Source organism: Micropterus salmoides, unplaced genomic scaffold (genome assembly GCF_014851395.1).
Source record: "Micropterus salmoides isolate LMB-PRFRI ecotype aquatic unplaced genomic scaffold, ASM1485139v1 Ms_hic_scaffold_1734, whole genome shotgun sequence".
NCBI classification, from domain to species: Eukaryota; Metazoa; Chordata; class Actinopteri; order Centrarchiformes; family Centrarchidae; genus Micropterus; species Micropterus salmoides.
The window spans coordinates 3181-29358 of record NW_024040856.1 but is presented as its reverse complement, the minus strand read 5'-3'; the positions used below and the strand labels follow the sequence as shown (position 1 = coordinate 29358).

Genomic DNA, 26178 nt, shown 5'->3' with positions numbered 1-26178 from the left:
ACAACACGAATGTGGGCGCGGTCGTGTTCCGCCCGCAGGCCGGAATCTCTCTCGACCAATCAGACGTAGCTTGGCTCCTGTGCTGCTGAGGGTCTGTGAAGCTGTGGAACCTAGAGAGGTAGGAGACGAGGAGGGAGGAGACGAGGAAATGAGGGGGAAGAAAGGAGGGAGGAGACAAGGTGGAGGAAAGGAGATAAAGGGACAAGGAGGGAGGAGACAAGGGGGAGGAAAGGAGACAAGAGGGAGAAGACAAGGAGGGAGGATACGAGGAGAGGAGGGGGAAGAAAGGAGGGAGGAGACAAGGTGGAGGAAAGGAGATAAAGGGACAAGGAGGGAGGAGACAAAAAAGGAGATAAAGGGACAAGGTGGGAGGAGACAAGAGGGAGGAGACAAGGAGGGAGGAGAGGAGGGGAAAGAAAGGAGGAAGGAGATGAGGGGAAAGAAAGGAGGGAGGAGAAAGGAGGGAGGAGACGAGGGGAAAGAAAGGAGGGAGGAGACGAGGGGAAAGAAAGGAGGGAGGAGACGAGGGGAAAGAAAGGAGGGAGGAGACGAGGGGAAAGAAAGGAGGGAGGAGACAAGGGGGAGGAGACAAGGAGGGAGGATACGAGGAGAGGAGGGGGAAGAAAGGAGGGAGGAGACAAGGTGGAGGAAAGGAGATAAAGGGACAAGGAGGGAGGAGACAAAAAAGGAGATAAAGGGACAAGGTGGGAGGAGACAAGGAGGGAGGAGAGGAGGGAGGAGACAAGGAGGGAGGAGAGGAGGGAGGAGACAAGGAGGGAGGAGAGGAGGGGAAAGAAAGGAGGAAGGAGATGAGGGGAAAGAAAGGAGGGAGGAGACGAGGGGAAAGAAAGGAGGGAGGAGACGAGGGGAAAGAAAGGAGGGAGGAGACAAGGGGGAGGGGAAAGAAAGGAGGGAGGAGACAAAAAGGAGATAAAGGGACAAGGAGGGAGGAGACAAGGGAAGAGGAGACTTGGAGACATTTAGGGAGGACAAAAAGGAAGGAGATAAAGGGGCAAGCAGGGAGGAGACAAGTATTTAAGAAGTGAATAATAATGAACCTTCCTACTTGTTAACATCATCCTTTCTGTTTCCCTGTTTGCCGTAGTGACGAGCCAGTGGCGGACATCGAGGGTCACAGTCAGCGAGTTTCTCGAGTGTCCTGGCATCCTTCAGGGAGGTTCCTGGGAACCACCAGGTAACTTCTGTGTACTAATACACACACAGGTAGTCGGGGTGCGAGCGTCGCTTTTTTCTGTGTACTAATACACAGGCAGGTAGTCGGGGTGCGAGCGTCGCTTTGTTCTGTGTACTAATACACAGGCAGGTAGTCGGGGTGCGAGCGTCGCTTTGTTCTGTGTACTAATACACAGGCAGGTAGTCGGGGTGCGAGCGTCGCTTTGTTCTGTGTACTAATACACAGGCAGGTAGTCGGGGTGCGAGCGTCGCTTTGTTCTGTGTACTAATACACAGGCAGGTAGTCGGGGTGCGAGCGTCGCTTTGTTCTGTGTACTAATACACAGGCAGGTAGTCGGGGTGCGAGCGTCGCTTTGTTCTGTGTACTAATACACAGGCAGGTAGTCGGGGTGCGAGCGTCGCTTTGTTCTGTGTACTAATACACAGGCAGGTAGTCGGGGTGCGAGCGTCGCTTTGTTCTGTGTACTAATACACAGGCAGGTAGTCGGGGTGCGAGCGTCGCTTGTTCTGTGTACTAATACACAGGCAGGTAGTCGGGGTGCGAGCGTCGCTTTGTTCTGTGTACTAATACACAGGCAGGTAGTCGGGGTGCGAGCGTCGCTTTGTTCTGTGTACTAATACACAGGCAGGTAGTCGGGGTGCGAGCGTCGCTTTGTTCTGTGTACTAATACACAGGCAGGTAGTCGGGGTGCGAGCGTCGCTTTGTTCTGTGTACTAATACACAGGCAGGTAGTCGGGGTGCGAGCGTCGCTTTGTTCTGTGTACTAATACACAGGCAGGTAGTCGGGGTGCGAGCGTCGCTTTGTTCTGTGTACTAATACACAGGCAGGTAGTCGGGGTGCGAGCGTCGCTTTGTTCTGTGTACTAATACACAGGCAGGTAGTCGGGGTGCGAGCGTCGCTTTGTTCTGCTACATAAAACATTCAGCTCATTTAATGACATCATCAATATAAATTATGTAATCCAATGTTCAGTATATTTACAAAAACACATTAAATGCATGTTTGTGTACACATTCATTATCTCATAGTATTTGTGATCTGGTAGTATTGTTATATCGTAGTATTCCTGTGTTTCCTGCAGTTATGATAACTCATGGCGTCTGTGGGATCTGGAGGTTCAGGAGGAAATCCTCCATCAGGAGGGTCACAGCAAAGGAGTCCACGACATCCACTTCCATCCTGACGGCTCGCTGGCTGCCACCGGGTAAAGTACACTCTGTAGTACACTCTGTAGTACACTCTGTAGTACACTCTGTAGTACACTCTGTGCTACACTCTGTGCTACACTCTGTAGTACACTCTGTGCTACACTCTGTAGTACACTCTGTGCTACACTCTGTGCTACACTCTGTGCTACACTCTGTAGTACACTCTGTAGTACACTCTGTGCTACACTCTGTGCTACACTCTGTGCTACACTCTGTAGTACACTCTGTGCTACACTCTGTAGTACACTCTGTAGTACACTCTGTGCTACACTCTGTGCTACACTCTGTAGTACATTCTGTGCTACACTCTGTGCTACACTCTGTAGTACACTCTGTAGTACACTCTGTGCTACACTCTGTAGTACACTCTGTGCTACACTCTGTGCTACACTCTGTAGTACACTCTGTAGTACACTCTGTGCTACACTCTGTAGTACACTCTGTGCTACACTCTGTGCTACACTCTGTAGTACATTCTGTGCTACACTCTGTGCTACACTCTGTAGTACATTCTGTGCTACACTCTGTGCTACACTCTGTGCTACACTCTGTGCTACACTCTGTGCTACACTCTGTAGTACACTCTGTAGTACACTCTGTAGTACACTCTGTGCTACACTCTGTGCTACACTCTGTAGTACACTCTGTAGTACACTCTGTAGTACACTCTGTGCTACACTCTGTAGTACACTCTGTAGTACACTCTGTAGTACACTCTGTAGTACACTCTTCAGTTCAAAAGCTGGCCGAGGAAAATAAAACAAAGTGACGCGCCTCGTGTTTAACAGACCAGCTCAGTCATTCTCCAGCAATCAGTCGTTCAGCCCTAGCTATTAATCAGTGATATTGTACTCCAACTAATAGCTGAAGTAGTACTACACAATAGAATCATTAGTCCATGCAGTACTGCACAGAGTGTAGAATCAGTACCCTGTAGTACTTTGTATCTGACAGTAGTACTGGTACTACAGTGTGTCGGTTCATTTTGTTGCTTTGTATGTTTTGGATTTATTATGTGTGAAGTTTAAATCCTGTGTCTCTGTGGCCCCGCCCCCTGTCTTTGGACCAATCATCTCTCTCCATCTGTCTTTTGCCCCACACCTCTTGACTGTCGTCCAATCAGAGGGCTGGATGCGTTCGGCAGGGTGTGGGACCTTCGGACAGGACGCTGTGTTGTTTTCCTGGAGGGACACCTGAAGGAGATCTACAGCCTACACTTCTCGCCCAACGGGTCAGCCAATCACAGACAAGCACACCACACACACAGCCAATCAGAGGAGAGCACAGTAAACACGCAGCCAATCAGAGGAGAGCACAGTAAACACGCAGCCAATCAGAGGAGAGCACAGTAAACACGCAGCCAATCAGAGGAGAGCACATTAAAGATGCAGCCAATCAGAGGAGAGCACATTAAAGACGCAGCCAATCAGAGGAGAGCACAGTAAAGACACAGCCAATCAGAGGAGAGCACATTAAAGACGCAGCCAATCAGAGGAGAGCACAGTAAAGACGCAGCCAATCAGAGGAGAGCACAGTAAAGACGCAGCCAATCAGAGGAGAGCACATTAAAGACGCAGCCAATGAGAGGAGATGCGTCTTTAGGGCCAGCTCCTGATTGGTCCGCTCAGAGCCGTTCTCTCTGTAGCGTTCCCAAACCAGAGAGATGTGGAGAAGAGTCCAGCTGCATAAAAGCCAGACAAACGTGACGGAAGTTGAACTTCCATATATGGTCTCCCAGAAGCCACCGCGCACAAAACGTGATGACGTTTATCTCGACCGCTCGGCCCACGCATAGTTGTTAAATAAAAAAAGAGGTGTCAAGTGTCAACGTAGTAATCAGAGTACGTTATGTGTTAATATTCACTATACTTATATATATTAATATAGTATATTTATACCATAATTCCTGCAAATACTTATTTCTAACAGCCTAATGATAATAATAAAGAAATGTTTCAATTCATACCACTGTTGTACATTTAATTTCTTCCAAAGTGATTTTAAGTTTCACAAACCAAGAATATTCTGTAATGTTGCATCACGAGCCAGATGTGTCTGGATTTAGGTTAGAATTTATTGGCAGAATAACAGCGGTACGAACATTATCAGCTGTTGCTGGTCTGCTGTGTTGGCTGCAGTGGTTTGTGTGACCGGAGCTAGCTGGCTATTCCTGACAGCCCCCCGAAGTATATTCCTCTTACCCCAACCAGGGTGTGCCTAAGTTATTGATTATATGCATGTCGACCGGTTAGCTCAGGCTCTGTGTGTGCCGCTGTAGAGGTGAAACGCTGTCGGAGCGGCGCCGGTTGTGGTTATAACGTTAGTTAAATGAAATGTCAAAGCTGCAGAGAGTCGTGTTGTATTAGAGTTATTCAGCAGCAGCTCACTGGATCCTAGACGCCGTGATTTATACCGACGGAGGTTAAACGTTCTCTCGTGGCTTTGGTCAGAATCAAAGAGTGCTGGTGAAGAGATGAGCTGGATTTATGGCAGATTATGTGTAAAGTGAAACCCGTTTATTCTCTCTGTTTACAGGCGGCTGGAGAAGTTGCACCTTCCAGCAGCAAATGTTTATTGATCGTTGACACTGATCTCTTTTATTGACCTCATCCATTCAGGACAAGGTTTTCTGGCCCACATGCACACCGGCTTTATAAAGTAAAGGGCTCCAGATCTTTCTCTATCGGCATCGGCCCCACAAACCCAGAGCGGTCGGGCTTAGACTGGGACGCCGCGGCTCCTGCTACAGAACACGGGTCCAGAAAGAGAAGAAAAGCGCTGATTCCATTTAAAGCTACCGGGCTGCTCTGCACACGTGGCTCTGTCTTCGTTTCAGCTGAGGAAAAGGAGGAAACTCATTTCAGGTGTAAATGATACGCAGTGGATTAATATTCACCGCTTTCTGTCACCGCCGCCAGATATTAGAAATAAGAGCGACCCTATATCCGCCCTCCGCGATTACCACGTGCAGCGGTCGAGCACGCTCCTGTAATCTGCTGACGTCGCTGAGGTCACACCCGTAACGCGTCTCTCTGGTGGACAACGGATTCTGTTACGTGACGACATGAACACTCGCGTTTTCTGTAGAGGCAGAGGGGAAACGAGATGGCTGCCGGACACCGGTCGGCGTGTTTGTTTACCTGGTTTCAGAGCCGTCCTTCCACCTCCTCCCCGGGACGTGGTCACACGTTAGCACGTCGCCAGACTTCCCCCTTCACTGGAGGGCGCCGCTGCAGCCAATGTGATGCGCATCCTGTTCTCTGTAATCAGTTTCCTCCTCGGGATCGGGTCTGAGCAGAAAGCCGAGCTGGCTCACTGTCCCCCCCCCCTCACAGATCCAGACCAGCTTCTGGATCTGTGAGGGGGGGCGGGACTGAAGGACCCGTGTTGATGATGTGAATATTGTCTGTGTTGTTGCTGCTCTCAGGTATCACCTGGCGACAGGAAGTGGTGATCACACCTGTAAGGTGTGGGAGCTGAGGAACAGGAAGTGTCTGTACACAGTCCCCGCCCACCAGAACCTGCTGTCCGCTGTCCGCTTCCAGCGTAAGTTCACCAGCTCTGTTTGTGCCCACAGAGCTCTTCAACGGGTCCTGTCCCTCATTATTACAAATAAAGCTCTTTAGTTTCAAACCTTTGACTCTCTTTCCTGTTCCTGTCTCTGACCTCACTTCCTGTTTGTGTGCAGCCACAGACGGTCACTTCCTGTTGACTGGAGCGTACGACAACACGGCGAAGGTTTGGAGTCACCCGGGCTGGACGCCGATGAAGACGCTCGCCGGACACGAGGGGAAGGTACAGACTCGGACGTTGCGGCTGATTGGTGGAGACGCCTCGGGTTCTTTAACGCATCAAACCCGTTTGTGTTTTCAGGTGATGTCCGTCGACGTGTCACCTGACGGGAAACTGATCGCCACCAGCTCCTACGACCGAACCTTCAAACTCTGGCTGTCTGAGTGATGTCATGATGATGTCAGGCGTGATGTCACAGCAGAACGCGCCTTTTTTATTGTTAAAAAGTTTTTTCTTTTCTGAAAAATGCAAAAAACAAATCAAATGTTTCTGTTTTCTGATGAAATAAAAGTTTACATGTGGTCTCTGATCCAGAACGCTGCAGCACGTTGTGACAGGAAGCAGAGGTCACGTCTCTCCTCAGCTTCCTGTAGAATCATTCTTCTTACCTACAAAGCTCTTAATGGTCAGGCACCATCTTATCTTAAAGAGCTCATAGTACCTTACTACCCCACCAGAGCACTGCGCTCCCAGAATGCAGGGTTACTTGTGGTTCCTAGAGTCTCCAAAAGTAGACTAGGAGCCAGAGCGTTCAGCTATCAAGCTCCTCTCCTGTGGAACCAGGTTCCAGTTTGGGTTCAGGAGGCAGACACCATCTCCACATTTAAGAGTAGGCTTAAGACTTTCCTCTTTGATAAAGCTTATAGTTAGGGCTGGCTCAGGTGAGTCCTCAGGAGACAGACAACGTCTCCACATTTACTCCACATTTTGACTCGTGCTGCCTGCAGCTCTGCAATCAAATACGATTTTAAATAGGCCTAGTAAAAAAATATGGCGGGCCGCCTTAAATGAACGTACGGGAAACACTAACTTATCTGCTCATGTTGAAAACTCTGCACATTCAGAATCTCTCCCACATATCTGAGTTCTCTGACATGTAAAGAAAAGAAGTCGTAATATTAGGAGACTAACGGCATCATATTTTAGTACTGCATTACGTTACTGATTGGCTGGATGTTTCCACTCGACCGTCGACAGACACAACAAAGAGGAGGAGCTGCTAAACCAAACTAACGGTGCTTTCAGACCAACTGTGGATTTTCTCCTCCGCAAGTGTTCACACACAAGGCGAGAAGGCGATTTTAACGTGAATAAACGCACCTCGCCGTTACTCCAGCTGTATGAACCCAAAGTGAACATGTTGCTGTGATTAAAGAGCAACAAATGGATCAATCTGATGCTGAAATAACTACAACATGATGCAGATTTGTTAAACATATGAATTCATGCTTTGTCAGCTCTGTCAGCAGGACAGCAGCTTCTGAAACGTTTGTTTTCTGAATGGAGTTCGGATCGATCAGGGCTATGCTACGCTAACCTGGTCACAGTAAAGTACGACAGCTGGAATAAAGTTACAGACACATGTTTTCTGAACTCGCCAGGTAGTTCAACCTCCTCGCTTTCTTTTCTCCAAGTAATGTTCAGTTTTGTCCATTTTTAATATAAATATGAAGTCGTAGTCTGACAGAGCAAACGACGCTAACAACAACAGCGGAACCGGATGTGCACAGAAGCTCCAGTGACGATAAATCAAGCTGTAATCCCAAAAACTAAAGTAAAAAGCTGATTTAATAAAAGCAGTTAACTCCGAGCTCCTCCCTCGAGTAAACGGCGTAGCTGTCAGAGCCGAATCCAGACCGACTACGGGGGTTTATTTGTCCAAAGGTTGCAGCGCTGCTCCCCTCCCCCACGTTCAGCAGCTGGATCCCCCGCTCTGAAGCCTCGGTGACGTACGCACAATCTCAACACTGATAGGGTATCGCGACTCTGTGTCATGCGACTTCTTGACTGAATATTTTCAACTCAAGCGAATTGGATTGGGGCCAAGATGGCGCCGCTGTAAGACGGTTTTTTTGTACTCTGGCAAGTCTTTTTCATTCAGTGCTTGAATTTATTTGTGAATAGTTTTTTCCAACATTAAGAACAATGCTTTGAAAACGGCTGGCGATACTTTGACCCAGTTTTGTTTTATTTTTCTGTGGGTTTTCTCTCCAACGAACGGTGCTGTCGTCAAGCTAAGTTAACGCTGCTAAACGCTATAGCTAGCTGCCTAGTGTAGAGTGTTTGTTGGATACGTTGGTCCTCCACTTTACAATTGACAACTCATTCTGCTGAAATGAGACAATGGAAGTGGAAGGTACGGCTGACAATCTTAAACGTGTTCATGACTGCCGAACGACATCAGGCGGACCTGGAAGAAGGTCCAATGAAAAAAGCAGCCCTCTAATGATGTCACGTTGGCCGCAATTAAGAAGATTTCTGAGAAACTTGAAACCATAGAAAAGACAGTTTTCCAAAACTTGGAGAATATTCAAGCACTATTGATTTCTGTGAAAGCTACAGAGAAAACGGTTGGAGAGCTTTCATCCAGAGTGGGACCCCCTGGGGCTCCAGCTTAATACTTTGAGGGCTGAAATAAGAAGTAAGAAGTAATAAGAATAAAGTGAATGAGCTGGATGCGTACGCTGGAACATGAGGGTGAAAACGTTAAAATGACTGCGATGGAACTTTTTTCTGGTGTTTCTCCCGCTCTTGCCGACAGACTGGGCCCACGCTCAAGGAAAGAAGGACCTCCGCGCCGTATCATCGTCCGTTTCTCTCTCAGATATAAAATATCGGAGGACTTGACGCAGCAGGTGAAGGATGCCAGAGCCGAGCTGTGGCCGCTGGCGGAGGAGGCTAGGAAGCAAAACAAGAGAGCCGGCTTTAGTGGTCCGTGTGCTGTCATTGCCAGTAAGAAGATCTCTGTGGAGGATCTCGCTTGAATCAGAAGCACCTGTAATGGCAAAGTATGTTCACCTCCCCCTGGTATTATTCTTATGTGGAAAGGAAGATGTAGGGATATTTGTTTGGGGGTTTTTTCCATTTCATAGAGGGATATCCTCGACGTAATCCTGGATACCTTCTTAAAACAATCTGATTATTTCTCAGTCAGTGTGTGATGTGTAAAATGGGAATTATTTAAATTTGAATGTCAAACTTTCTTTCAACTTTCAAACTTTCAATTTGGGAAGCGGCACTCAATAAATCTAAATAAGGCTTATGTAGACGATATGAAAAGGTTGAATGATATTCTGAATATTCCTTCTCCGAGCAAGAGAGATTACACTCATTAAGAGAAAAGCAATGGGAGCTTTCATAAGATCTCGTGCCAGATGGTTGGAGCATGGAGAATGAAATTCTTTCTTCTTTTTTAATCTGGTGGTGAAGCAAAAAAGCTTTCTACTTTATATATTGATAACTGTCTTTCTACGAGTGAGAAGAAGATCTCCTCATTTATTGCTCATTTTTATCAAAAGCTATATACATCATCCTTTGACCCTCAGGCTTGTCATGTCTTCTTTGACAAAGCCCTTTTATTCCAAAGATGTCTAAAAAAACCTGCGAGCTTTGTGAAGGTCCAATCTCGTTGCAAGAATTACAGTCGATCATCAGGAAAATGCCGTCAAACAAAAGGAGGATGTTAAACACGTTAGTGGAAGCCAAACATAATGAGTTAACTGTTTCCATGAAGCAAGGTTTGATCTCCCTAAACAACACAAAGATCTTCTCATCTAGATAATTGGCGTCCTATAACCTTACTTAATTCAGAATATAAACTACTTGCTGCACTGTTTGCTCAAAGGTTAAAATTGTGTTTAGAGGAGATTATCTCTCCAACGCAGTCGGGCTTTATGAAGGGTCGGCACATTTCACAGAGTTATTTGACGGCGATTCATTGATCTTGTTTTTGGACTTTTACAAAGCTTTTGACACGGTTGAGCATCCCTTTATTATTGAGGCTTTAAAATATTTTGGTACATTTTATTGTAACATTAATAGTAGTGTATCCTTAGCACATGGCACTTCAGATCAGACAACAGTGTCCTTTTTTATTTTTAATGGCTGCTGAACTTCTTAATTTGTATATTGTTAATTGTACAGGGTATAAAGATAGGTGAAAATACTTTACTCATTAGTCAGCTGGCTGATGATACCTGTCTCCAAAATGGACTTCAGGTACCAATTATTATAAATGCTTTAAAATTATTTTCGCTTGCATCTGGTCTCACAATTAATGAGGATAAGTGTGAAATAATGACTGTACAGGACTCCAATATCCGCTCAGTAGATGGGATAAAGGTTAAAAAAGTTGTTAAATATTTGGGTATCACTATAAGTAAATCTAAAGAGGATAGGATTTCACTTAATGTTTTACCACAAATTGGACGATCTAAATCTATTTTTAATTGTTGGCTACAAAGGGATCTTTCTATTTTGGGTAGAGGTTTATCTAGATTGGTGTATCCAGCTTTATCATTATATGTTGATAGGAAAACGTGTGCAGCCATCGACTGTCTTATTTAAATTCATTTGAAAGAATAAAACAGAATATGTAAAGAGGAAAACTTTGAGTATTCAGAAGGAGGCCTGAATGTTTACCATTAATAGTATCTTTAAGATTAATTGGTTAAGACTTTGTTTAATTCATAATAACTGTCCTTGGTGTTTATGTTTGATCAGTGTGGTGGTTTCAGGTTTTTGCTTTCTTGTAATTTTGTTTCGGGTAAACTTCCTGTTAAACTTGCCAACTTGCATAAACAAGCCCTGATCACACGTATGCTGTAAATAGAAATAAGACCATGTTTGTTAAGGACTGGTTTGACCGAGGGATGAACTGTTTAGGGACACAGAGGACCTGGCTACGTATGAAGAGTTTGTCCAGCAAAGGAGTGTTGAAATATCTCGGCCTCAGTTTGCCAAAGTAATTAACAGCAAACCTGCTCAGGTGTTATCCCTCATTAAAGCTGCGCTGATATGTGAACCTGTATCAGGGGTGATCCCGCGTTTGTGGCTTGGTGGGAAGACTCTTGAGGACAGCTCTTGTAGTAATGTGCATATCAGAAGGGTTTTTACCTCTCTCCAGTGTCCTACTGCCTTTTATCGTTGGAAAGCAGTTTTCCCGAATTTTAACAGGACGGTCTGGTCAGACTTGAACCGTTTTTTTGTCCCCAACAAAGTGAAAGAAATGCAGGTAAAAATTCTACACAGATATGATCCTTGTAATGAATTTATTCACAAGTTTAGATCTGATGTCTCCCCTTTATGCTCTTTTTGTGAGTCAGAGACGGAGTCGTTTTCTCATTTATTTTATGAGTGTGCTTTTTTATATGACTTTTGGTCACAATTATTATTAATATGGGAATCTCATAATATCTCGGTCCCTTTATCTGAAAGTATGGTCTTATTTTTGAATGTGGAATCTGTGAAATTGCTGATCTGGTTAAGCTGTTATGTCTTTTGGGTAAACATCATATTCATAAAGCAAAATGAATGCAGTTTCCTCCAAACAGACATTTGTTCTATATTGATCTTAAAAACCTATATTTTTCTACTGGTGGAATGTTAAAAACAAGGAAGGTGTAAAGACATCCAATATCTTAAAACATATTATAGACAGAATTTATTTTTTGTATTGGTTTAATTACGTGTCTCGTCTGTTTTTCATTTATCCAACGAAGGTTAAAGTCAAGGGCAACTGGACTTGGTTGAAGATACTGGAAGACGTTTCGTCCCTCATCCAAAGGACTTCTTCAGTTCTGACTGACTGGCAGGGAAACTCAGCTATTTAACCTCAGTGGGGTCGTTGGCCCGGGTCATCGATACCGCTGGTTCGTTAGTGTTCCTGGTTGCTGTGACGACAGTCGTTACAGTCGTTAAGACTACCTGTGGCCAAGACTGAACGACCATCGTTGGTATCTTCACCTGAGGCCAAGACTGAACGACCATCGTTGGTATCTTCACCTGAGGCCAAGACTGAACGACCATCGTTGGTATCTTCGCCTGAGGCCAAGACTGAACGACCATCGTTGGTATCTTCACCTGAGGCCAAGACTGAACGACCATCGTTGGTATCTTCACCTGAGGCCAAGACTGAACGACCATCGTTGGTATCTTCACCTGAGGCCAAGACTGAACGACCATCGTTGGTATCTTCGCCTGAGGCCAAGACTGAACGACCATCGTTGGTATCTTCGCCTGAGGCCAAGACTGAACGACCATCGTTGGTATCTTCACCTGAGGCCAAGACTGAACGACCATCGTTGGTATCTTCGTCTGAGGCCAAGACTGAACGACCATCGTTGGTATCTTCACCTGAGGCCAAGACTGAACGACCATCGTTGGTATCTTCGCCTGAGGCCAAGACTGAACGACCATCGTTGGTATCTTCACCTGAGGCCAAGACTGAACGACCATCGTTGGTATCTTCACCTGAGGCCAAGACTGAACGACCATCGTTGGTATCTTCGCCTGAGGCCAAGACTGAACGACCATCGTTGGTATCTTCACCTGAGGCCAAGACTGAACGACCATCGTTGGTATCTTCGTCTGAGGCCAAGACTGAACGACCATCGTTGGTATCTTCACCTGAGGCCAAGACTGAACGACCATCGTTGGTATCTTCACCTGAGGCCAAGACTGAACGACCATCGTTGGTATCTTCGCCTGAGGCCAAGACTGAACGACCATCGTTGGTATCTTCGCCTGAGGCCAAGACTGAACGACCATCGTTGGTATCTTCACCTGAGGCCAAGACTGAACGACCATCGTTGGTATCTTCACCTGAGGCCAAGACTGAACGACCATCGTTGGTATCTTCACCTGAGGCCAAGACTGAACGACCATCGTTGGTATCTTCACCTGAGGCCAAGACTGAACGACCATCGTTGGTATCTTCACCTGAGGCCAAGAGGTTACGTTTGTTGAGTTTCCTGGGAAGTGATGAAAGGACAGCATTGTAAGTGGGGGATAAGTGGTGGCGTAGACCCCCTCCCCTGTTCAATGACGGCTTCTCAACCCTGGTGTAGATGCTTCCTTGACACCTCTTTCAAACCATCCATCTTCTCTGTCTAAAATGTGCACCTGGTGGTCCTCAAACGAGTGTCCTCTGTCCTTCAGATGTAAGTAGACTGCAGAGTCTTGACCTGAGGAGTTGGCCCTTCTGTGTTGAGCCATGCGTTTGTGTCGTGGTTGTTTAGTCTCTTTTCATTTGTTTTGTTTTATTATAACCTATGCTCCCTGTTTTTCAAGTACTGTTGGATTAATAAAGTTGTGGAGAAAAAACAAAACAAAAAACTCGCGCCGCTGGCCCCGCCCCCTTCGTGTCGCTCGACAGGAAATCGCAGCTCTACGCGTCTTTGCATTAACTCACCGCCCCAAACGCTCGCTTCGCCTTTGGTCTGAAAGCTCCAGAACCGACACCTGTGATCAGGCTCACACGTGTGACCTTCAGCAGCGCCGCTCACAGTCCCATCAGAGCAAGTCAGGGCTTCAGTTTTTAACCTTACAGTTTTAGAGCCTACTGGAACTCCTGCAGATGTCACTTTGGCCACTCGCTGGTGCTGCGAAGCTGCTTTCAGGGTGAGTCCGACAGCAGAACATCCCTCTTGTCAATGTGTAACACCGCGATCACAAGACGCTCACGGTGTGTTCCTCAGCAAATAAACGTTTCCACCAAGAAAGAGAGCGTCAGTTTCCCAGAGGTTACACAGGAAACGCCACGTGAGTAAAATGTTACAGACGATACTCTGACTCCCCGTGAAGGCAGAACGTCTCGTCAGGCGCAGTGGACCGAACCGGCGGGTTTCAATGTCGCAGACATCAGGTTATTTGTAAGTAGTTTAAACTCGTGTTGTTGTGAATCTTTGGTGTAAACTCCCCTTAGAATTGCCAACCAACAAACGCCCCCCAACAATCGTCCTCTGAACGCCCCCTGGTGGGCGGCGGCGCCCCCGTTGAGAAACACTAGTGTAGAGGATCCAGTTCAGCTCAGTGCTGATGTGGAAGTCGAGGCAGCAGCGCTAGAAAGAAACAGCAGCTGCCTTTGAGCTCCTGATGTAACTGAAGCTGGCCTCCTGCTGGGGAAACTGCCAGCTCCTCACTTTTTAAACGACGTTCAGCATGTTTGGTTTACCGTCAGGCCTCCTGCACGATGCACTGACAACTCTTGGGGGGCTGCACAGCGTCAGAGGTTATCCAGGTGGAGACCAGATCCCTATAAGAAGTGACCTGATCTGCTCCCTGTGAGAGCCAAACACCAGCTCCTCAGCTCTTCTAGTGTTAATGGTGAGACGGTTCTTGTCCCACCGCTGAACACATTTATGACCTGTGCGAAGTACAAAGACGGGTCGGAGTTCTGGTGGAGCAGCCTGAGACACTGGTGCTTAAGGGTGAACAGGTGCATTTTGGGTTAAACCCCGGGTAATTTCTGTTAGATCGGATGAGGCAGGAGGCAGAGGAGTCAGAGGAGTCAGGTGGCTGACGCTGGACTCCTTCTGCCTCTAAGCAAACTGAGAGGATCTGGTTCAGGAAAGACTCAGAGCTCCAGGTAAACCACCTTTTACACTCAGCACGCCTTCACTTACTGGTCTCAATGAAAGGAAGCCTGTGATTCCACCCGTGTCTTCCCAAGAGACGTCCCTGTCTTCCTCTACGTCCACCTGACAACGTGGATTTAGCTTTTCCTGAACAGCCAAGACAAAATGATAATTATCTGGGAATAGCAGGGATGTCAGTTGATGCAGTAGATGTTGCGTGTAAAGAACATAAGACCACAGTAGATTATAGCTAGTTTGTACAGATTAACAACAGGGATGGAGGACGGAGCTGACTGGGATAAAAGGTGACATACAGACGAGGACAAGTGAAAGGAAACAGACAGAGATGCCGATGCTTGGTTCACCTGGGCTAACTGGTCTGGTGAGTATGAGCTGAACAGAAATACGGCCGCCAGATCAGAGAGAGAGAGAGAGAGAGGGAGGGAGGCAGCCTACACAATATCCACACAGAGGTACAGACAGTAAAGGTGATGTTGCTATAGACTAAATGAAAAATGGTACAGATATTTATAGTAGTGTTAATGATAATGATTAGAATAACAATAATAACAGTAAGACTAGCAATGTCTGTCTGTATTTATTTATCTTTCTATTTTAGGCCTACTAGGCCAACTCAGCCTCAAAGTACAAAAAATGGAAGGGTCATTACATCATAATACGAACGTTGTAAGGCTCTGCCTGGTGGTTCTATTAACCCCAGTGGGAAACGCTTGGAGAAGCAGACTAAAACTCAACATATACCTTGTATCACATTACATTAAAATATAGCTCCACCAAATCAAAGAACACGTCAGAGAATACATTACTTACTGTTTATCAAATGTGCACATTTATGTGTTTGCTGTTAAGAAAATCATTACATGGGCTGTAATACCATTTGTCTGGTGTCCTGTCGTGGCTTTACGGGACACTTATCAAAAAATGTAGATTACATCAGGCAGAAGTCATTACGTTTCATCCTATTTTCATTTCAACTAAAATCGCTGCATTATCATGGACATATTGGAAATATATAGGCCTTTAATATAAAAAAGTAAATTGAGTGACAAGCAAGCAACACTGAATTCCACGCTGAGACTCCTCCCCCTTTCCCCCCTCACCTGACTTTATGCTACGTTCATAACAAATGGGAGCTGGGAGATTATTACCTTTAGTAAAAACTTTAACAAATCCACTCTACAGCTCTGGTCTGGAGCTCATATTTGTATTTGGCAGAGCTGACCTTACTCAGACCTCTGATTTAGAGTTGGAATTCTGTGTTGTTACACAAATAAGTTAACAGGTTTTATGCTTTTAAACATCCTTTAGGGTTTCTTTCTTTTATAGTTATCAATGGTTAAAGTGGATCCTTATTGCCACTGCAATAAAATAGTTTGCCCATTTCCCACTGTTACCTGAATGCAGCATAACGGACTCGAAGCTCTGTGCCCTGAAAGCTGGATGTAGGATAGACAAGAGAGTAAATTCCTCTTTATTTAACATATGTGAAAGTTCCACGTGTTCTTTCCATCAAGCCATAAGCCTAAATATTTAAATTCTCTCTGAAGGTTGTCCCTGTAGGGCCAGATGAATGTTTCTTGGTGCTCTCTTTTGTGTAAATAACATAAAGCTGATTTAGCCACTGAGCTCTTGAAACCCCAGTTATATGACCACTTTCCACGATCTGTGCAGCACCTTGATTAACGTTTGTGCCTCTTTTCCAGACCGCCCCGTCATCTGCATACAATGCAGCATTTATATCTAAATTCATATGACTGCACATATCACTGGTCGTAATATTGAACAAGATGGGGCGAATCACACTTGGTTGAGGACTTCCATTTTCTGTTTTAAACTTCCTACTTTAACCCTGGATTTCCCCTCCTGTGCTTGAACAAAATGGCCTCCATGAATTTCTCTTTGTCGATTTAATGACGTTTCTAACCTTTTTTATAATCGATAATATTTTGTTGACTTAAATTCTTCCTCAGCATTTAAAAGCTCGACTGCGTTCTTTTCTGGCCTTACTGCACTCATCATTCCACCGAGGTACAACTTTCCTTTTACCACTTACTGGAATACACATTGATGCTGTATTTATTATCATATTTGTATTCATCTATATCACCTCCATATTTACACTCAAATTCTGAACCGTGTTCCTTACATTGATCCCATTTAGCTTCTTTAATGCGCCGCCTACTGTGCTAATTATTTCTGTCTGAGAAAGCCTTTATATTTAATGAGCATACGGTTGAAAATGATCACTACCAGTAGTGGAGACATTAGATCCTTTTCATTCACTAGATCTTGCTGAAGAAGCACTCACGAATGTAAGATCTAAGTTAGCGATCACATTGCTTACCGTGTTCATCCTTGTACCACTTCCGTTGTTCAAGCCAACCAACAATCTGCCGTCCATCATGTCTTCAATCACTTTACCTTTTTTATCTGTGGAGCTGCTTCCCCACAAATTGTTGTGTGCGTGCGAGTGTCCACACCATATTTCTATTTGACTATTTTCTCCTACTTCATGGAACATTTCAACAGTTAGGGCAGTGGTTCTTAACCTGGGGCCGCGAGAATGCTGCTATAAACACAAAAATAGAAACAAAAAATAACTTCAAAATGACTGGACGGATTACAGTGGTGAATGGCATCACTTTGGGTGGACACTGTAAATATTCTGCACCGTTTAATCCAGCAGGTGGCGTGATGCCGACTGCTATGAAACGCCAAAGAAGAATCAGGCCCGATCAGACAGAAAGCGCTCTGCAGGTTCGACAACGCGAGGCGCACAGCAAGGGCTTTTTTGGTTGAATTTAGAAAGAAGAAGGCCAGCTCAGCCTCAAAGTACAAAAAATGGAAGGGTCATTACATCATAATACGAACGTTGTAAGGCTCTGCCTGGTGCCAGATTTGGTGGTGGTTCTATTAACCCCAGTGGGAAACGCTTGGAGAAGCAGACTAAAACTCAACATATACCTTGTATCACATTTCATTAAAATATAGCTCCACCAAATCAAAGAACACGTCAGGATTAAACGGTGCAGAATATTTAGAAAAGAGCAAAGGCTGCGGTTTTTAAATGTTGCTAGGCAACCACTGAATCAGCTGTCCTGTCAGTGTAGGGTCACGAAATATTTTCAACTTCAAAAAGGCCAGAAAGGTTAAGAACCCCTGAGTTAGAGGCTTACACGGATTCTAGAAGTGAACCAGCTTAACATTGCCTTTTGTTCTGCATCTTTCAGTAATCACACATTCCTATTTCCTGAATGCCAGTCCATCCTTAATGAGAGTTGCACACGCTCCATCTTACTCAAGTATATCCTGGTGTTATAAAGTCTAATTGAGGTTTTAGCCAAGTCTCTTGAACCTAAAGTATCGATATTTCTGATACCAGCGTTTCCTGCTCCAGGATCGATGCTCATATAAAAGGATCGATATCTAAACTCAGTCATGTGGAGTGAGTGTGTGTTTTATCATAAGTATCTTACTGTCACCAGGATGGTCTAATTATACTCTGTTGATAGGAACTACTTTTCCTTCCGCCTGTCAAAGTCATGCTGTGCTGCGGCTCTGTGACGGAGCTTCTTTGAAGTGAGTCGCTGCAGCCCTTTACATTTCCTGTGATTGAATACTGACTCTGGCCGACTGAGAGTCACGTCTGGCTGTATTGTACTGTATTTGCTAAACATCTGAGATTAAGTCTGTCACAACAGTAGGATGATGTTATGAAGCGGCAGTTCTGAGCAGGATATTTTCATTATAATTAAAGAATATGAGTTATATGATATTAAGTTTGATGTCTTGTCATTATGCAGCTGTTATTTTGAATCGGTATGGCCACAGCCTACTCCTTATTTCTCTCATAAATACAGAAATGGGAGGGGGGAGGTCACATTAAACTATATAAAATATGTAAAAAGTATCAGTATCAGCAGTACCAGCCTGGGTATTACTTGGTATTGGATCAGATAGGAGTTAAGTGGTATCGCACATCACTATTATGAATGCAGATTTCATCTGGTATAAGATCTAGTTCATGAACAAAGACCATTTGAGATTAAACTTCTTGCATTCCACTGTAAAATGTGGATTACCGTTATGATATTTATCACTATCTTAGTAGTTATCACCACGGTTCAGGGGATTGAGCATTTCATATGTTGGATGTCCCTCAGTGCTTGTGATCCCTAAATAATTCTTTGCTGCATCAACAGTTGCATCAAGCCCCGCCCTTCCATCGTCCTGTCGTAGAGCTGTAGAGGACACTTTACAGATAAACGCAACGTAAAGTCTCCTCCTTTACAACTATGAGAACATGCTTCTTGCACAGTGTTGGTTCTCCTCACTGTGGAGGTTCCCTTTCTTCATGCGTTTGATGAAGGTTGTCGTTTCTGCATTTTGTTCCTTGTTCATTCTTCCTGCACTTAGACTACCTTTTTTAATGCTTCAGCATATGAGACCCGATTCATAGTTCTGTATCTTTGTTTGCCTTTGCACAGCACAGTCCTCCACAGTTGCAGCACTTTACTCCGTTGCATTTCCCGTATGCATGATTCCCTCCGCCTCGTGCACACCTTTCCTTTCCTTTCCTTTCCTTTCCTTTTCATTGTCCCGCAACATGCCCCGTACGCTAAAAAAAACAAGCATCCCAGAACGAAGGGCACTTTCTCTTGAAGAAGAAAAAGTCCTGGTGTTGAAGCCCCTTTTGATGTCTATGTGTGCACATGCCTGGGTATAGTTGAAAAGCCAAGTCAACAATCCTGGTCAGTGATAAGTGTGGTTGATCAGCAACTTGCCAACCTCCAGACATCATATCCTACACTGCGTGCATAATCATTAGGCAAATTGTATTCCTTCAGGATTCATTCTGTCATTGAACAAACACAATGCTCTTAGTCAATCCAAAATATGATTGAACCTCAAACCTGAATGTTGAATGAATGAAAGAAAAACTTATACTAAAAATATGTATGAAGAATTATTGGGCAACTAAATTACAGAAATACTGCTACCTAATTATGAGACTTAATTATTTAATTGGTTACAATTTTCAAGTGGTGCGCTGAGGTGAATTACAAACAAGTTAAATCCTTATTAGTAATAGTTACAATAATGGTATTATTCAATAAAAACATTCATGCCATTTAAACCATAATTCCCCACACCTATGACCGTGGAAATTGTGTAAATTTAAGTCACAGAGAAAAATCCTTCAGGGGATACAAACTTGTAATCTTTATTTTCTCTCCTACAAACACAACAGTTGGAAAATAGCAACACGGGGACTGTCATATACCGTTGAGGCTGTCATCATATGCATGGGCGTGGTTTCATATAAACTGGGTTAGAAAAACGAGCTCCTTTGATTGGCCAGGAGAGGTCTCTGATGTCTGAACAGTACCGCCTCTGGCGCTTCAGGTGCACAAAGTTTGCTCCACTTTCACTGAGATATGTGGAGCAAAGGTGAGAGTAGGAGCAAACAGCATTTGAGTCTCATAGCGGCAGATTCAAGCAGCTGTAGTTACTGACCTGTGTTTGTGCTTGAAAAACATCCTAAATCTGCTGCAGGTGTGCACTCCATATACTAATGAAGTGAAGTTGAGCGAGCATCCTTCACTGAATGCTGAACTTTAACTCTATATAAACCAGTCTGCTGGCTGCTGTTCTGTGTATTCACATGTTCATCTCACCTACAGTAAACTGGTAAAATGACTCCAGAGGGAGTTCACCGAGATGTTTCTGAGCTGATAGTGTTTTTTCTGTCCACGGCTGTGCTCCAATCACAGGACTCCAGGCTGAAGGAAATCACACCTCAACAGGTAAAGAGAGAAGGAAAAGAGAAGGAAAGAATCTGAAACTGACGCTCAGGTGACTGACGCTGACTGGTTGCTGACGTATTGCGGTAAGCGTGTCGACTCATTTCCGTTTCCGGTGCTTGTGTGTTGGTACCGTGTTGTGCTGCTCTCGCTAAATAACAGTTACATTTGTTTGATTACAGCGGCCAACTGTTCACTAAACACTTATTCTTTACAGTAATTTTGCCTAAGCACTCACAGTTCTTTCCATCTTTTAGTGACTGCTGTTCAATCTCATAGTTGTTCTAAAGTTTTGGTAGCTGACGCTACAGTACTTTAGCTTAGCCGTTAGCGACTTTAGCTTAGCAGCTAGCGATGGCTTCTCCTTCTCTCTCTCTCTCTCCTACTTTCTCCTGCTCGGTGTTTCAGATGTTCAGTTACTCCTCTGCCTCCTTTAGCGGTAATGGTACATGTAATAAGTGTAGTTTATTTATAGACATGGAGGCGAGGCTCAGTGAATCAGAAGTCCGGCTCTGCACCTTGGTAGATCAGTCTTTAGCTACTGTAGCTAGCCAGTTCCCGGTAGTCGGTGCGGAACGGCCTGAGTTAGCCTCTGGTAGCCGTCCTCCGGCATCTCCTGTGCAGCCAGGAAGGGGGGGCTGGGTGACTGTCCGAAGGATGAATAGTCGTAAGCATTCAAAGTCCACGGGGCATCATCAACCTGTTCACGTTTCTAACAGATTTTCCCCACTCAGCGACACACCCGCTGAGAAACCAACTCTGATCATTGGCAGCTCCATTTTGAGAAACGTGAAGTTAGCGAAGCCAGCGGCCATAGTTAAGTGCATCCCTGGGGCCAGAGCGGGCGACACTGAGTCTTATTTGAAACTGCTGGCTAAGGATAAACGTAAATACAGTAAGATTGTTATTCACGTCGGCGGTAATGACTCCCGGTTACGACATCGGAGGTCACTAAGATTAATGTTGAGTCGGTGTGGACATATGCAAAAACAATGTCGGACACCGTAGTTTTCTCTGGACCCCTGCCAAATCTGACCAGTGATGATGTTTTGCTTCCCTCAATATTTACCAACTAACTTCAATAATTTCTTCATCTAAACCATCAACTGCCTCTTAGACCCCATCCCGACTAGGCTGCTTAAAGATGTTTTACCCTTAGTCAGCATCTATACTAGATATGATCAATCTATCTTTATCAACAGGCTATGTACCACAGTACTTTAAAGTAGCTGTAATTAAACCTCTTCTGAAAAAGCCCAAACTTGATCCGGATGTTTTAGCCAACTATAGACCTATATCTAACCTTCCATTTCTCTCTAAGGTTCTGGAGAAAGCAGTTGCTAAACAGCTGTGTGACTTTCTACGAGCAATAGTTTATTTGAGGATTTTCAGTCAGGATTTAGAGCTCATCATAGCACAGAGACAGCACTGGTGAAAATTACTAACGACCTCCTTATTGCATCAGACAAAGGACTTGTCTCTGTACTGGTTTTATTAGATCTTAGTGCTGCATTTGATACCATTGACCATCAGATCCTATTGCAGAGACTGGAACATTTCATTGGCATTAAAGGAACCGCTCTAAGCTGGTTTAAGTCCTATTTATCAGATCGATTTCAGTTTGGAGTTCCTCAAGGAGCTGTCCTCGGACCAATCCTCTTCACTTTATATATGCTTCCTTTAGGCAATATTATCAGGAAACATTCCATAAGCTTTCATTGTTATGCAGATGATACTCAGTTATATCTATCGATCAAACCAGATGAACTCATCAGTTAGCTAAACTTCAAATGTGCCTTCAGGATGTTAAAACCTGGATGACCTGTAATTTTCTAATGTTAAACTCAGATAAAACTGAAGTTATTGCTCTGGGGCCTAAGCACCTCCGTGACGCATTATCTAAAGATATAGTTTCCCTGGATGGCATCGCCCTGGCCTCCAGCACCACTGTGAGGAATCTTGGAGTTATCTTTGATCAGGACATGTCGTTTAAGTCTCACATTAAGCAAATTTCAAGGACCGCCTTTTTTCACCTACGTAATATTGTGAAAATCAGGAACATCCTGTCTAAAAATGATGCAGAAAAACTAGTCCATGCATTTGTTACTTCTAGGCTGGATTACTGCAATTCCTTATTATCAGGCTGCTCGAAAAAGTCCATTAAGACTCTTCAGCTGATCCAGAATGCTGCAGCACGTGTTCTGACAGGAACCAGGAAAAGAGATCACATTTCTCCTGTTTTAGCTTCTCTGCATTGGCTTCCAGTAAAATCCAGAATAGAATTTAAAATCATTCTTCTTACCTACAAAGCTCTTAATGGTCAGGCACCATCTTATCTTAAAGAGCTCATAGTACCTTACTACCCCACCAGAGCACTGCGCTCCCAGAATGCAGGGTTACTTGTGGTTCCTAGAGTCTCCAAAAGTAGACTAGGAGCCAGAGCGTTCAGCTATCAAGCTCCTCTCCTGTGGAACCAGGTTCCAGTTTGGGTTCAGGAGGCAGACACCATCTCCACATTTAAGAGTAGGCTTAAGACTTTCCTCTTTGATAAAGCTTATAGTTAGGGCTGGCTCAGGAGTCCTGAACCATCCCTTAGTTATGCTGCTATAGGCCTAGACTGCCAGGGGATTTCCCATGATGCACTGAGCTCCTCTCTCCTCTACTTTCTCTCCCTCTGTATGCAACCTCATCCCATTATTGCATGTTACTAACACAACTTCTCCCCTTTCTGGTAGTCTTGTGCTTTCTCGTCCCTCTCCTCTCTCCTCCTATCACTTCCTGCAGGTGTTTCTGGCTCTGGAGCTGTGGAGTCTGGATCTGTGTTGCGGGTCACCTGCTGCCCCCGTGTTCCTGCTCGACACCTCTGCTGCAACGACTATTGTTGCTAGTCTTATTGTTATTATTGTTATTAATCATTAACATTACGATGGTTACCATTAACACTACTATAAATATCTGTACCATTTTTCATTTAGTCTATAGCAACATTACCTTCACTGTCTGTACCTCTGTGTGTATATTGTGTAGGCTGCCTCTCTCTCTTCTCTCTCTCACACCCACCGGTCGAGGCAGATGGCCGCCCACCCTGAGCCATGGTTCTGCTCGAGGTTTCTGCCTCTTAAAAGGAAGTTTTTTCCTTGCCTCTGTCTCCTAGTGCTGCTCTTGGGGGAACTGTTGGGCTTCTGTAAATAACATCACAGAGTAAAACTGAATTGAATTGAATGATCGGAGCACCTCAAACAGCAAATGAGCGACATTCTGGGGACCTGGATCAACTAAAGACTGATGCAATGGGGATATTTGACCAGTCTGTTGAGCCTTTCTGTCAAACTGCTTCCACCCATTTGCAGAATAAGACCATCAAAGAACTGCTAGAACCAGTTGAACCAGAGATTGTTGTGGCAAAACAAACAGTATGTTATGTGGAAAACTCCAGAGTTCTTACCATTAAGGACCGTTATTTTCATTATATACCGTCGGTGAATAGTTTGGAGCAGCTGCTGGCACATCCAAGAATAAGTGTAATGATTGATAAGAGGCCACAGACACGCAAGGAGGGAGTTTTTCAGGATTTCATTGATGGAGACATTTTTAAGTCCCACCCACTGTTTTCCCGCAGCATTGCAGTTGGTTTATATCCAGATGAAATTGAGCTATGCGATCCTCTTGGATCTCGGGCAAACAAAAACAAATTGTTATTGATTTATTACACCTTAGGTACATCAACCCTAAACGCAGATCAAGACTCGCTGCCCTTCGTCTGCTTGCCATGGTAAAATCAAAAGATCTTTCCCATTGTGGTACCGCTGAGATATTGAGAGGATTAACCGTGACTTAACTGATCTGTGTGACGGTGTCCAGGTTGTCACTGTACATGGTGAGAGGACAATTTATGGAGCGCTTGTGTCTGTGTGTGGAGACACTGGAGCTCAGCGTGAGGAGGAGTGGGATTTGCCTACAGTAAATGCAGGCACTGCGAATGTACCTCTGAAGACATGCAGGAGCAACTTGATGAAGATTTGTTGGTCAAGGACAATGGCAAGTCGTAACAGGCAATGGAACGACACTGAAAAGACAAAGACAATCTAAAAATGACACATGACATAAACAGGAGAAGCAAATGAACAGAATCTCCTCACTTTGATAGAATCATTCAAACCCACAGGACATCATGCATGTCGTTCTTGAAGTTGTTGCCCCGTATGAAATCAGACGTGTTTTAAAGCATCTGGTGCTTTCAGGGCATATGGACTTAGACGCATTCAACAGTGCACTTATTTGTTTCCCTTATTCTCCTGTGGATGCAAAGGATAAGCCTTGCCCCATATCTGTCAATACACTGTCAAATGACAAGAAGTTGCTGCTTTTGTTAAAGATCCATTTCTCATTGACAAAACTGGAGAGAACGAAACACACAATGCTACGAAAGTTGTTAGAGATAGTCAAATTCTGTTTTCACCTATTATTGCTCTCTCAAGTCTTTCAAGGCTGAAGCTTTTAATAGAGCAACATTTCCAGATGCAGATATTATAGCTAAACAGCATTACTTGCTGCATCTTCCTTCTCAGATTGAGGCACTTGGTCCTACAGGGAGGCATGTGTGGTTGGTGCTTTGAGTCAAAGCATTGAGTTTTTAAGGAGTGGGCCCCGCCTTTCGCCCAATGTCAACTGGGATTGGTTCCCCGCGACCCTGTACGCAGGATAAGCGGTTGACGATGGATGGATGTAAGTCTCTTGTGAAGCACAACCAACGTTATGAGTGTAGTCAGAATGTGAAGTTGACATGGGCCCAGCCTCTGAGGTGAAAAATGTTCACTATGTAGAAGGAAAGATTAAAGACTTCTTAGGAAGCACGTTGAACATATAGTTTCGGCACAGTAGATCATGCAACATGGAAATAAGCAAACATGTGGAAAATCTTTGGTTATTTCTTATGTCATCAGTGATACTCCAGAGTTTGCAGTTGTGAAAAACATTTGTATTTAAATGCGTCAGTGTTTTGTTTTGAACGCCAACCTCTCTCTACAGCTGGGTGGAATGATCAGTATTTAGCTCATGAGGCAGAAGTTCCCGACCGAGCTCAAGCCAATATTTTCATGGATGCTGAAAAGCGTGTTGATTATACACCGTACTACTGTGTAAACTTCAATAATGGCAAGTACATTCCACTGAAGTATGATCTCACACACATAATCAAACATCATTCTTGAGTCTGCACTGAGTGTGGCTATTTGGGCGCAATTTCTTTTTTTAAGCACTGACAAACTCTGTAATTGATGACAGCATTTATTTTTACTTATTGCTTTAGGAATAATGTGGTGCAGTATGTCCAGAGTGCAACAGAACAGAGAAGGAAACATCATTCTGTCTTTTTTACATATCACATGGACATGGTTCGACGGAAATGTAAAGAAATAGCCGCACCGTACTCTGCATGTGAGTTGGGCATGTTGACCTGCAGTTTTCAATAAAGCACATTTGGTGCTTCATCTTTTACAAATAACACAGCAGCTTAAAAACCTTCTGACATGTCAAAAAAGCTTGTTTCATCTGAGATATGACTCAAAACAAGATGGTTTCAAGATATCTAAGATGCGCTGTCTAAAAACAAGCTCCTTTATCTCACTTGCTCTATTGCTGTTTTCCTTTATTAAGTGATGATGAGAGATGAGAGATGCAGCGCACTGACGGCAGCAAAAGGTCAAACTCCTCGTCTGCGAACACGTCAGTAAAGCTGATTGTGATTAATACGCCCTCAGATTTAATCAGCGAGCTTCCAGCACAAACAGAAACGTCTCTT

At 44.5% G+C, this 26178-nt stretch overlaps 1 protein-coding gene across 1 annotated transcript; it reads left to right on the top strand.

Moving 5' to 3' along the window:
- Window positions 1–90: 90 nt before the first annotated feature.
- On the top strand, window positions 91–6514 carry LOC119908286 (U4/U6 small nuclear ribonucleoprotein Prp4-like; the record flags this gene model as incomplete). Its single annotated transcript, XM_038725995.1, is given in 7 exon segments — window positions 91–118; window positions 1106–1195; window positions 2278–2400; window positions 3528–3635; window positions 5832–5950; window positions 6093–6199; window positions 6278–6514. Coding segments are annotated over 7 exon segments (662 nt in total), but the record flags the coding sequence as incomplete, so codon positions are not given.
- Between the last annotated feature and the right edge of the window lie 19664 nt (window positions 6515–26178).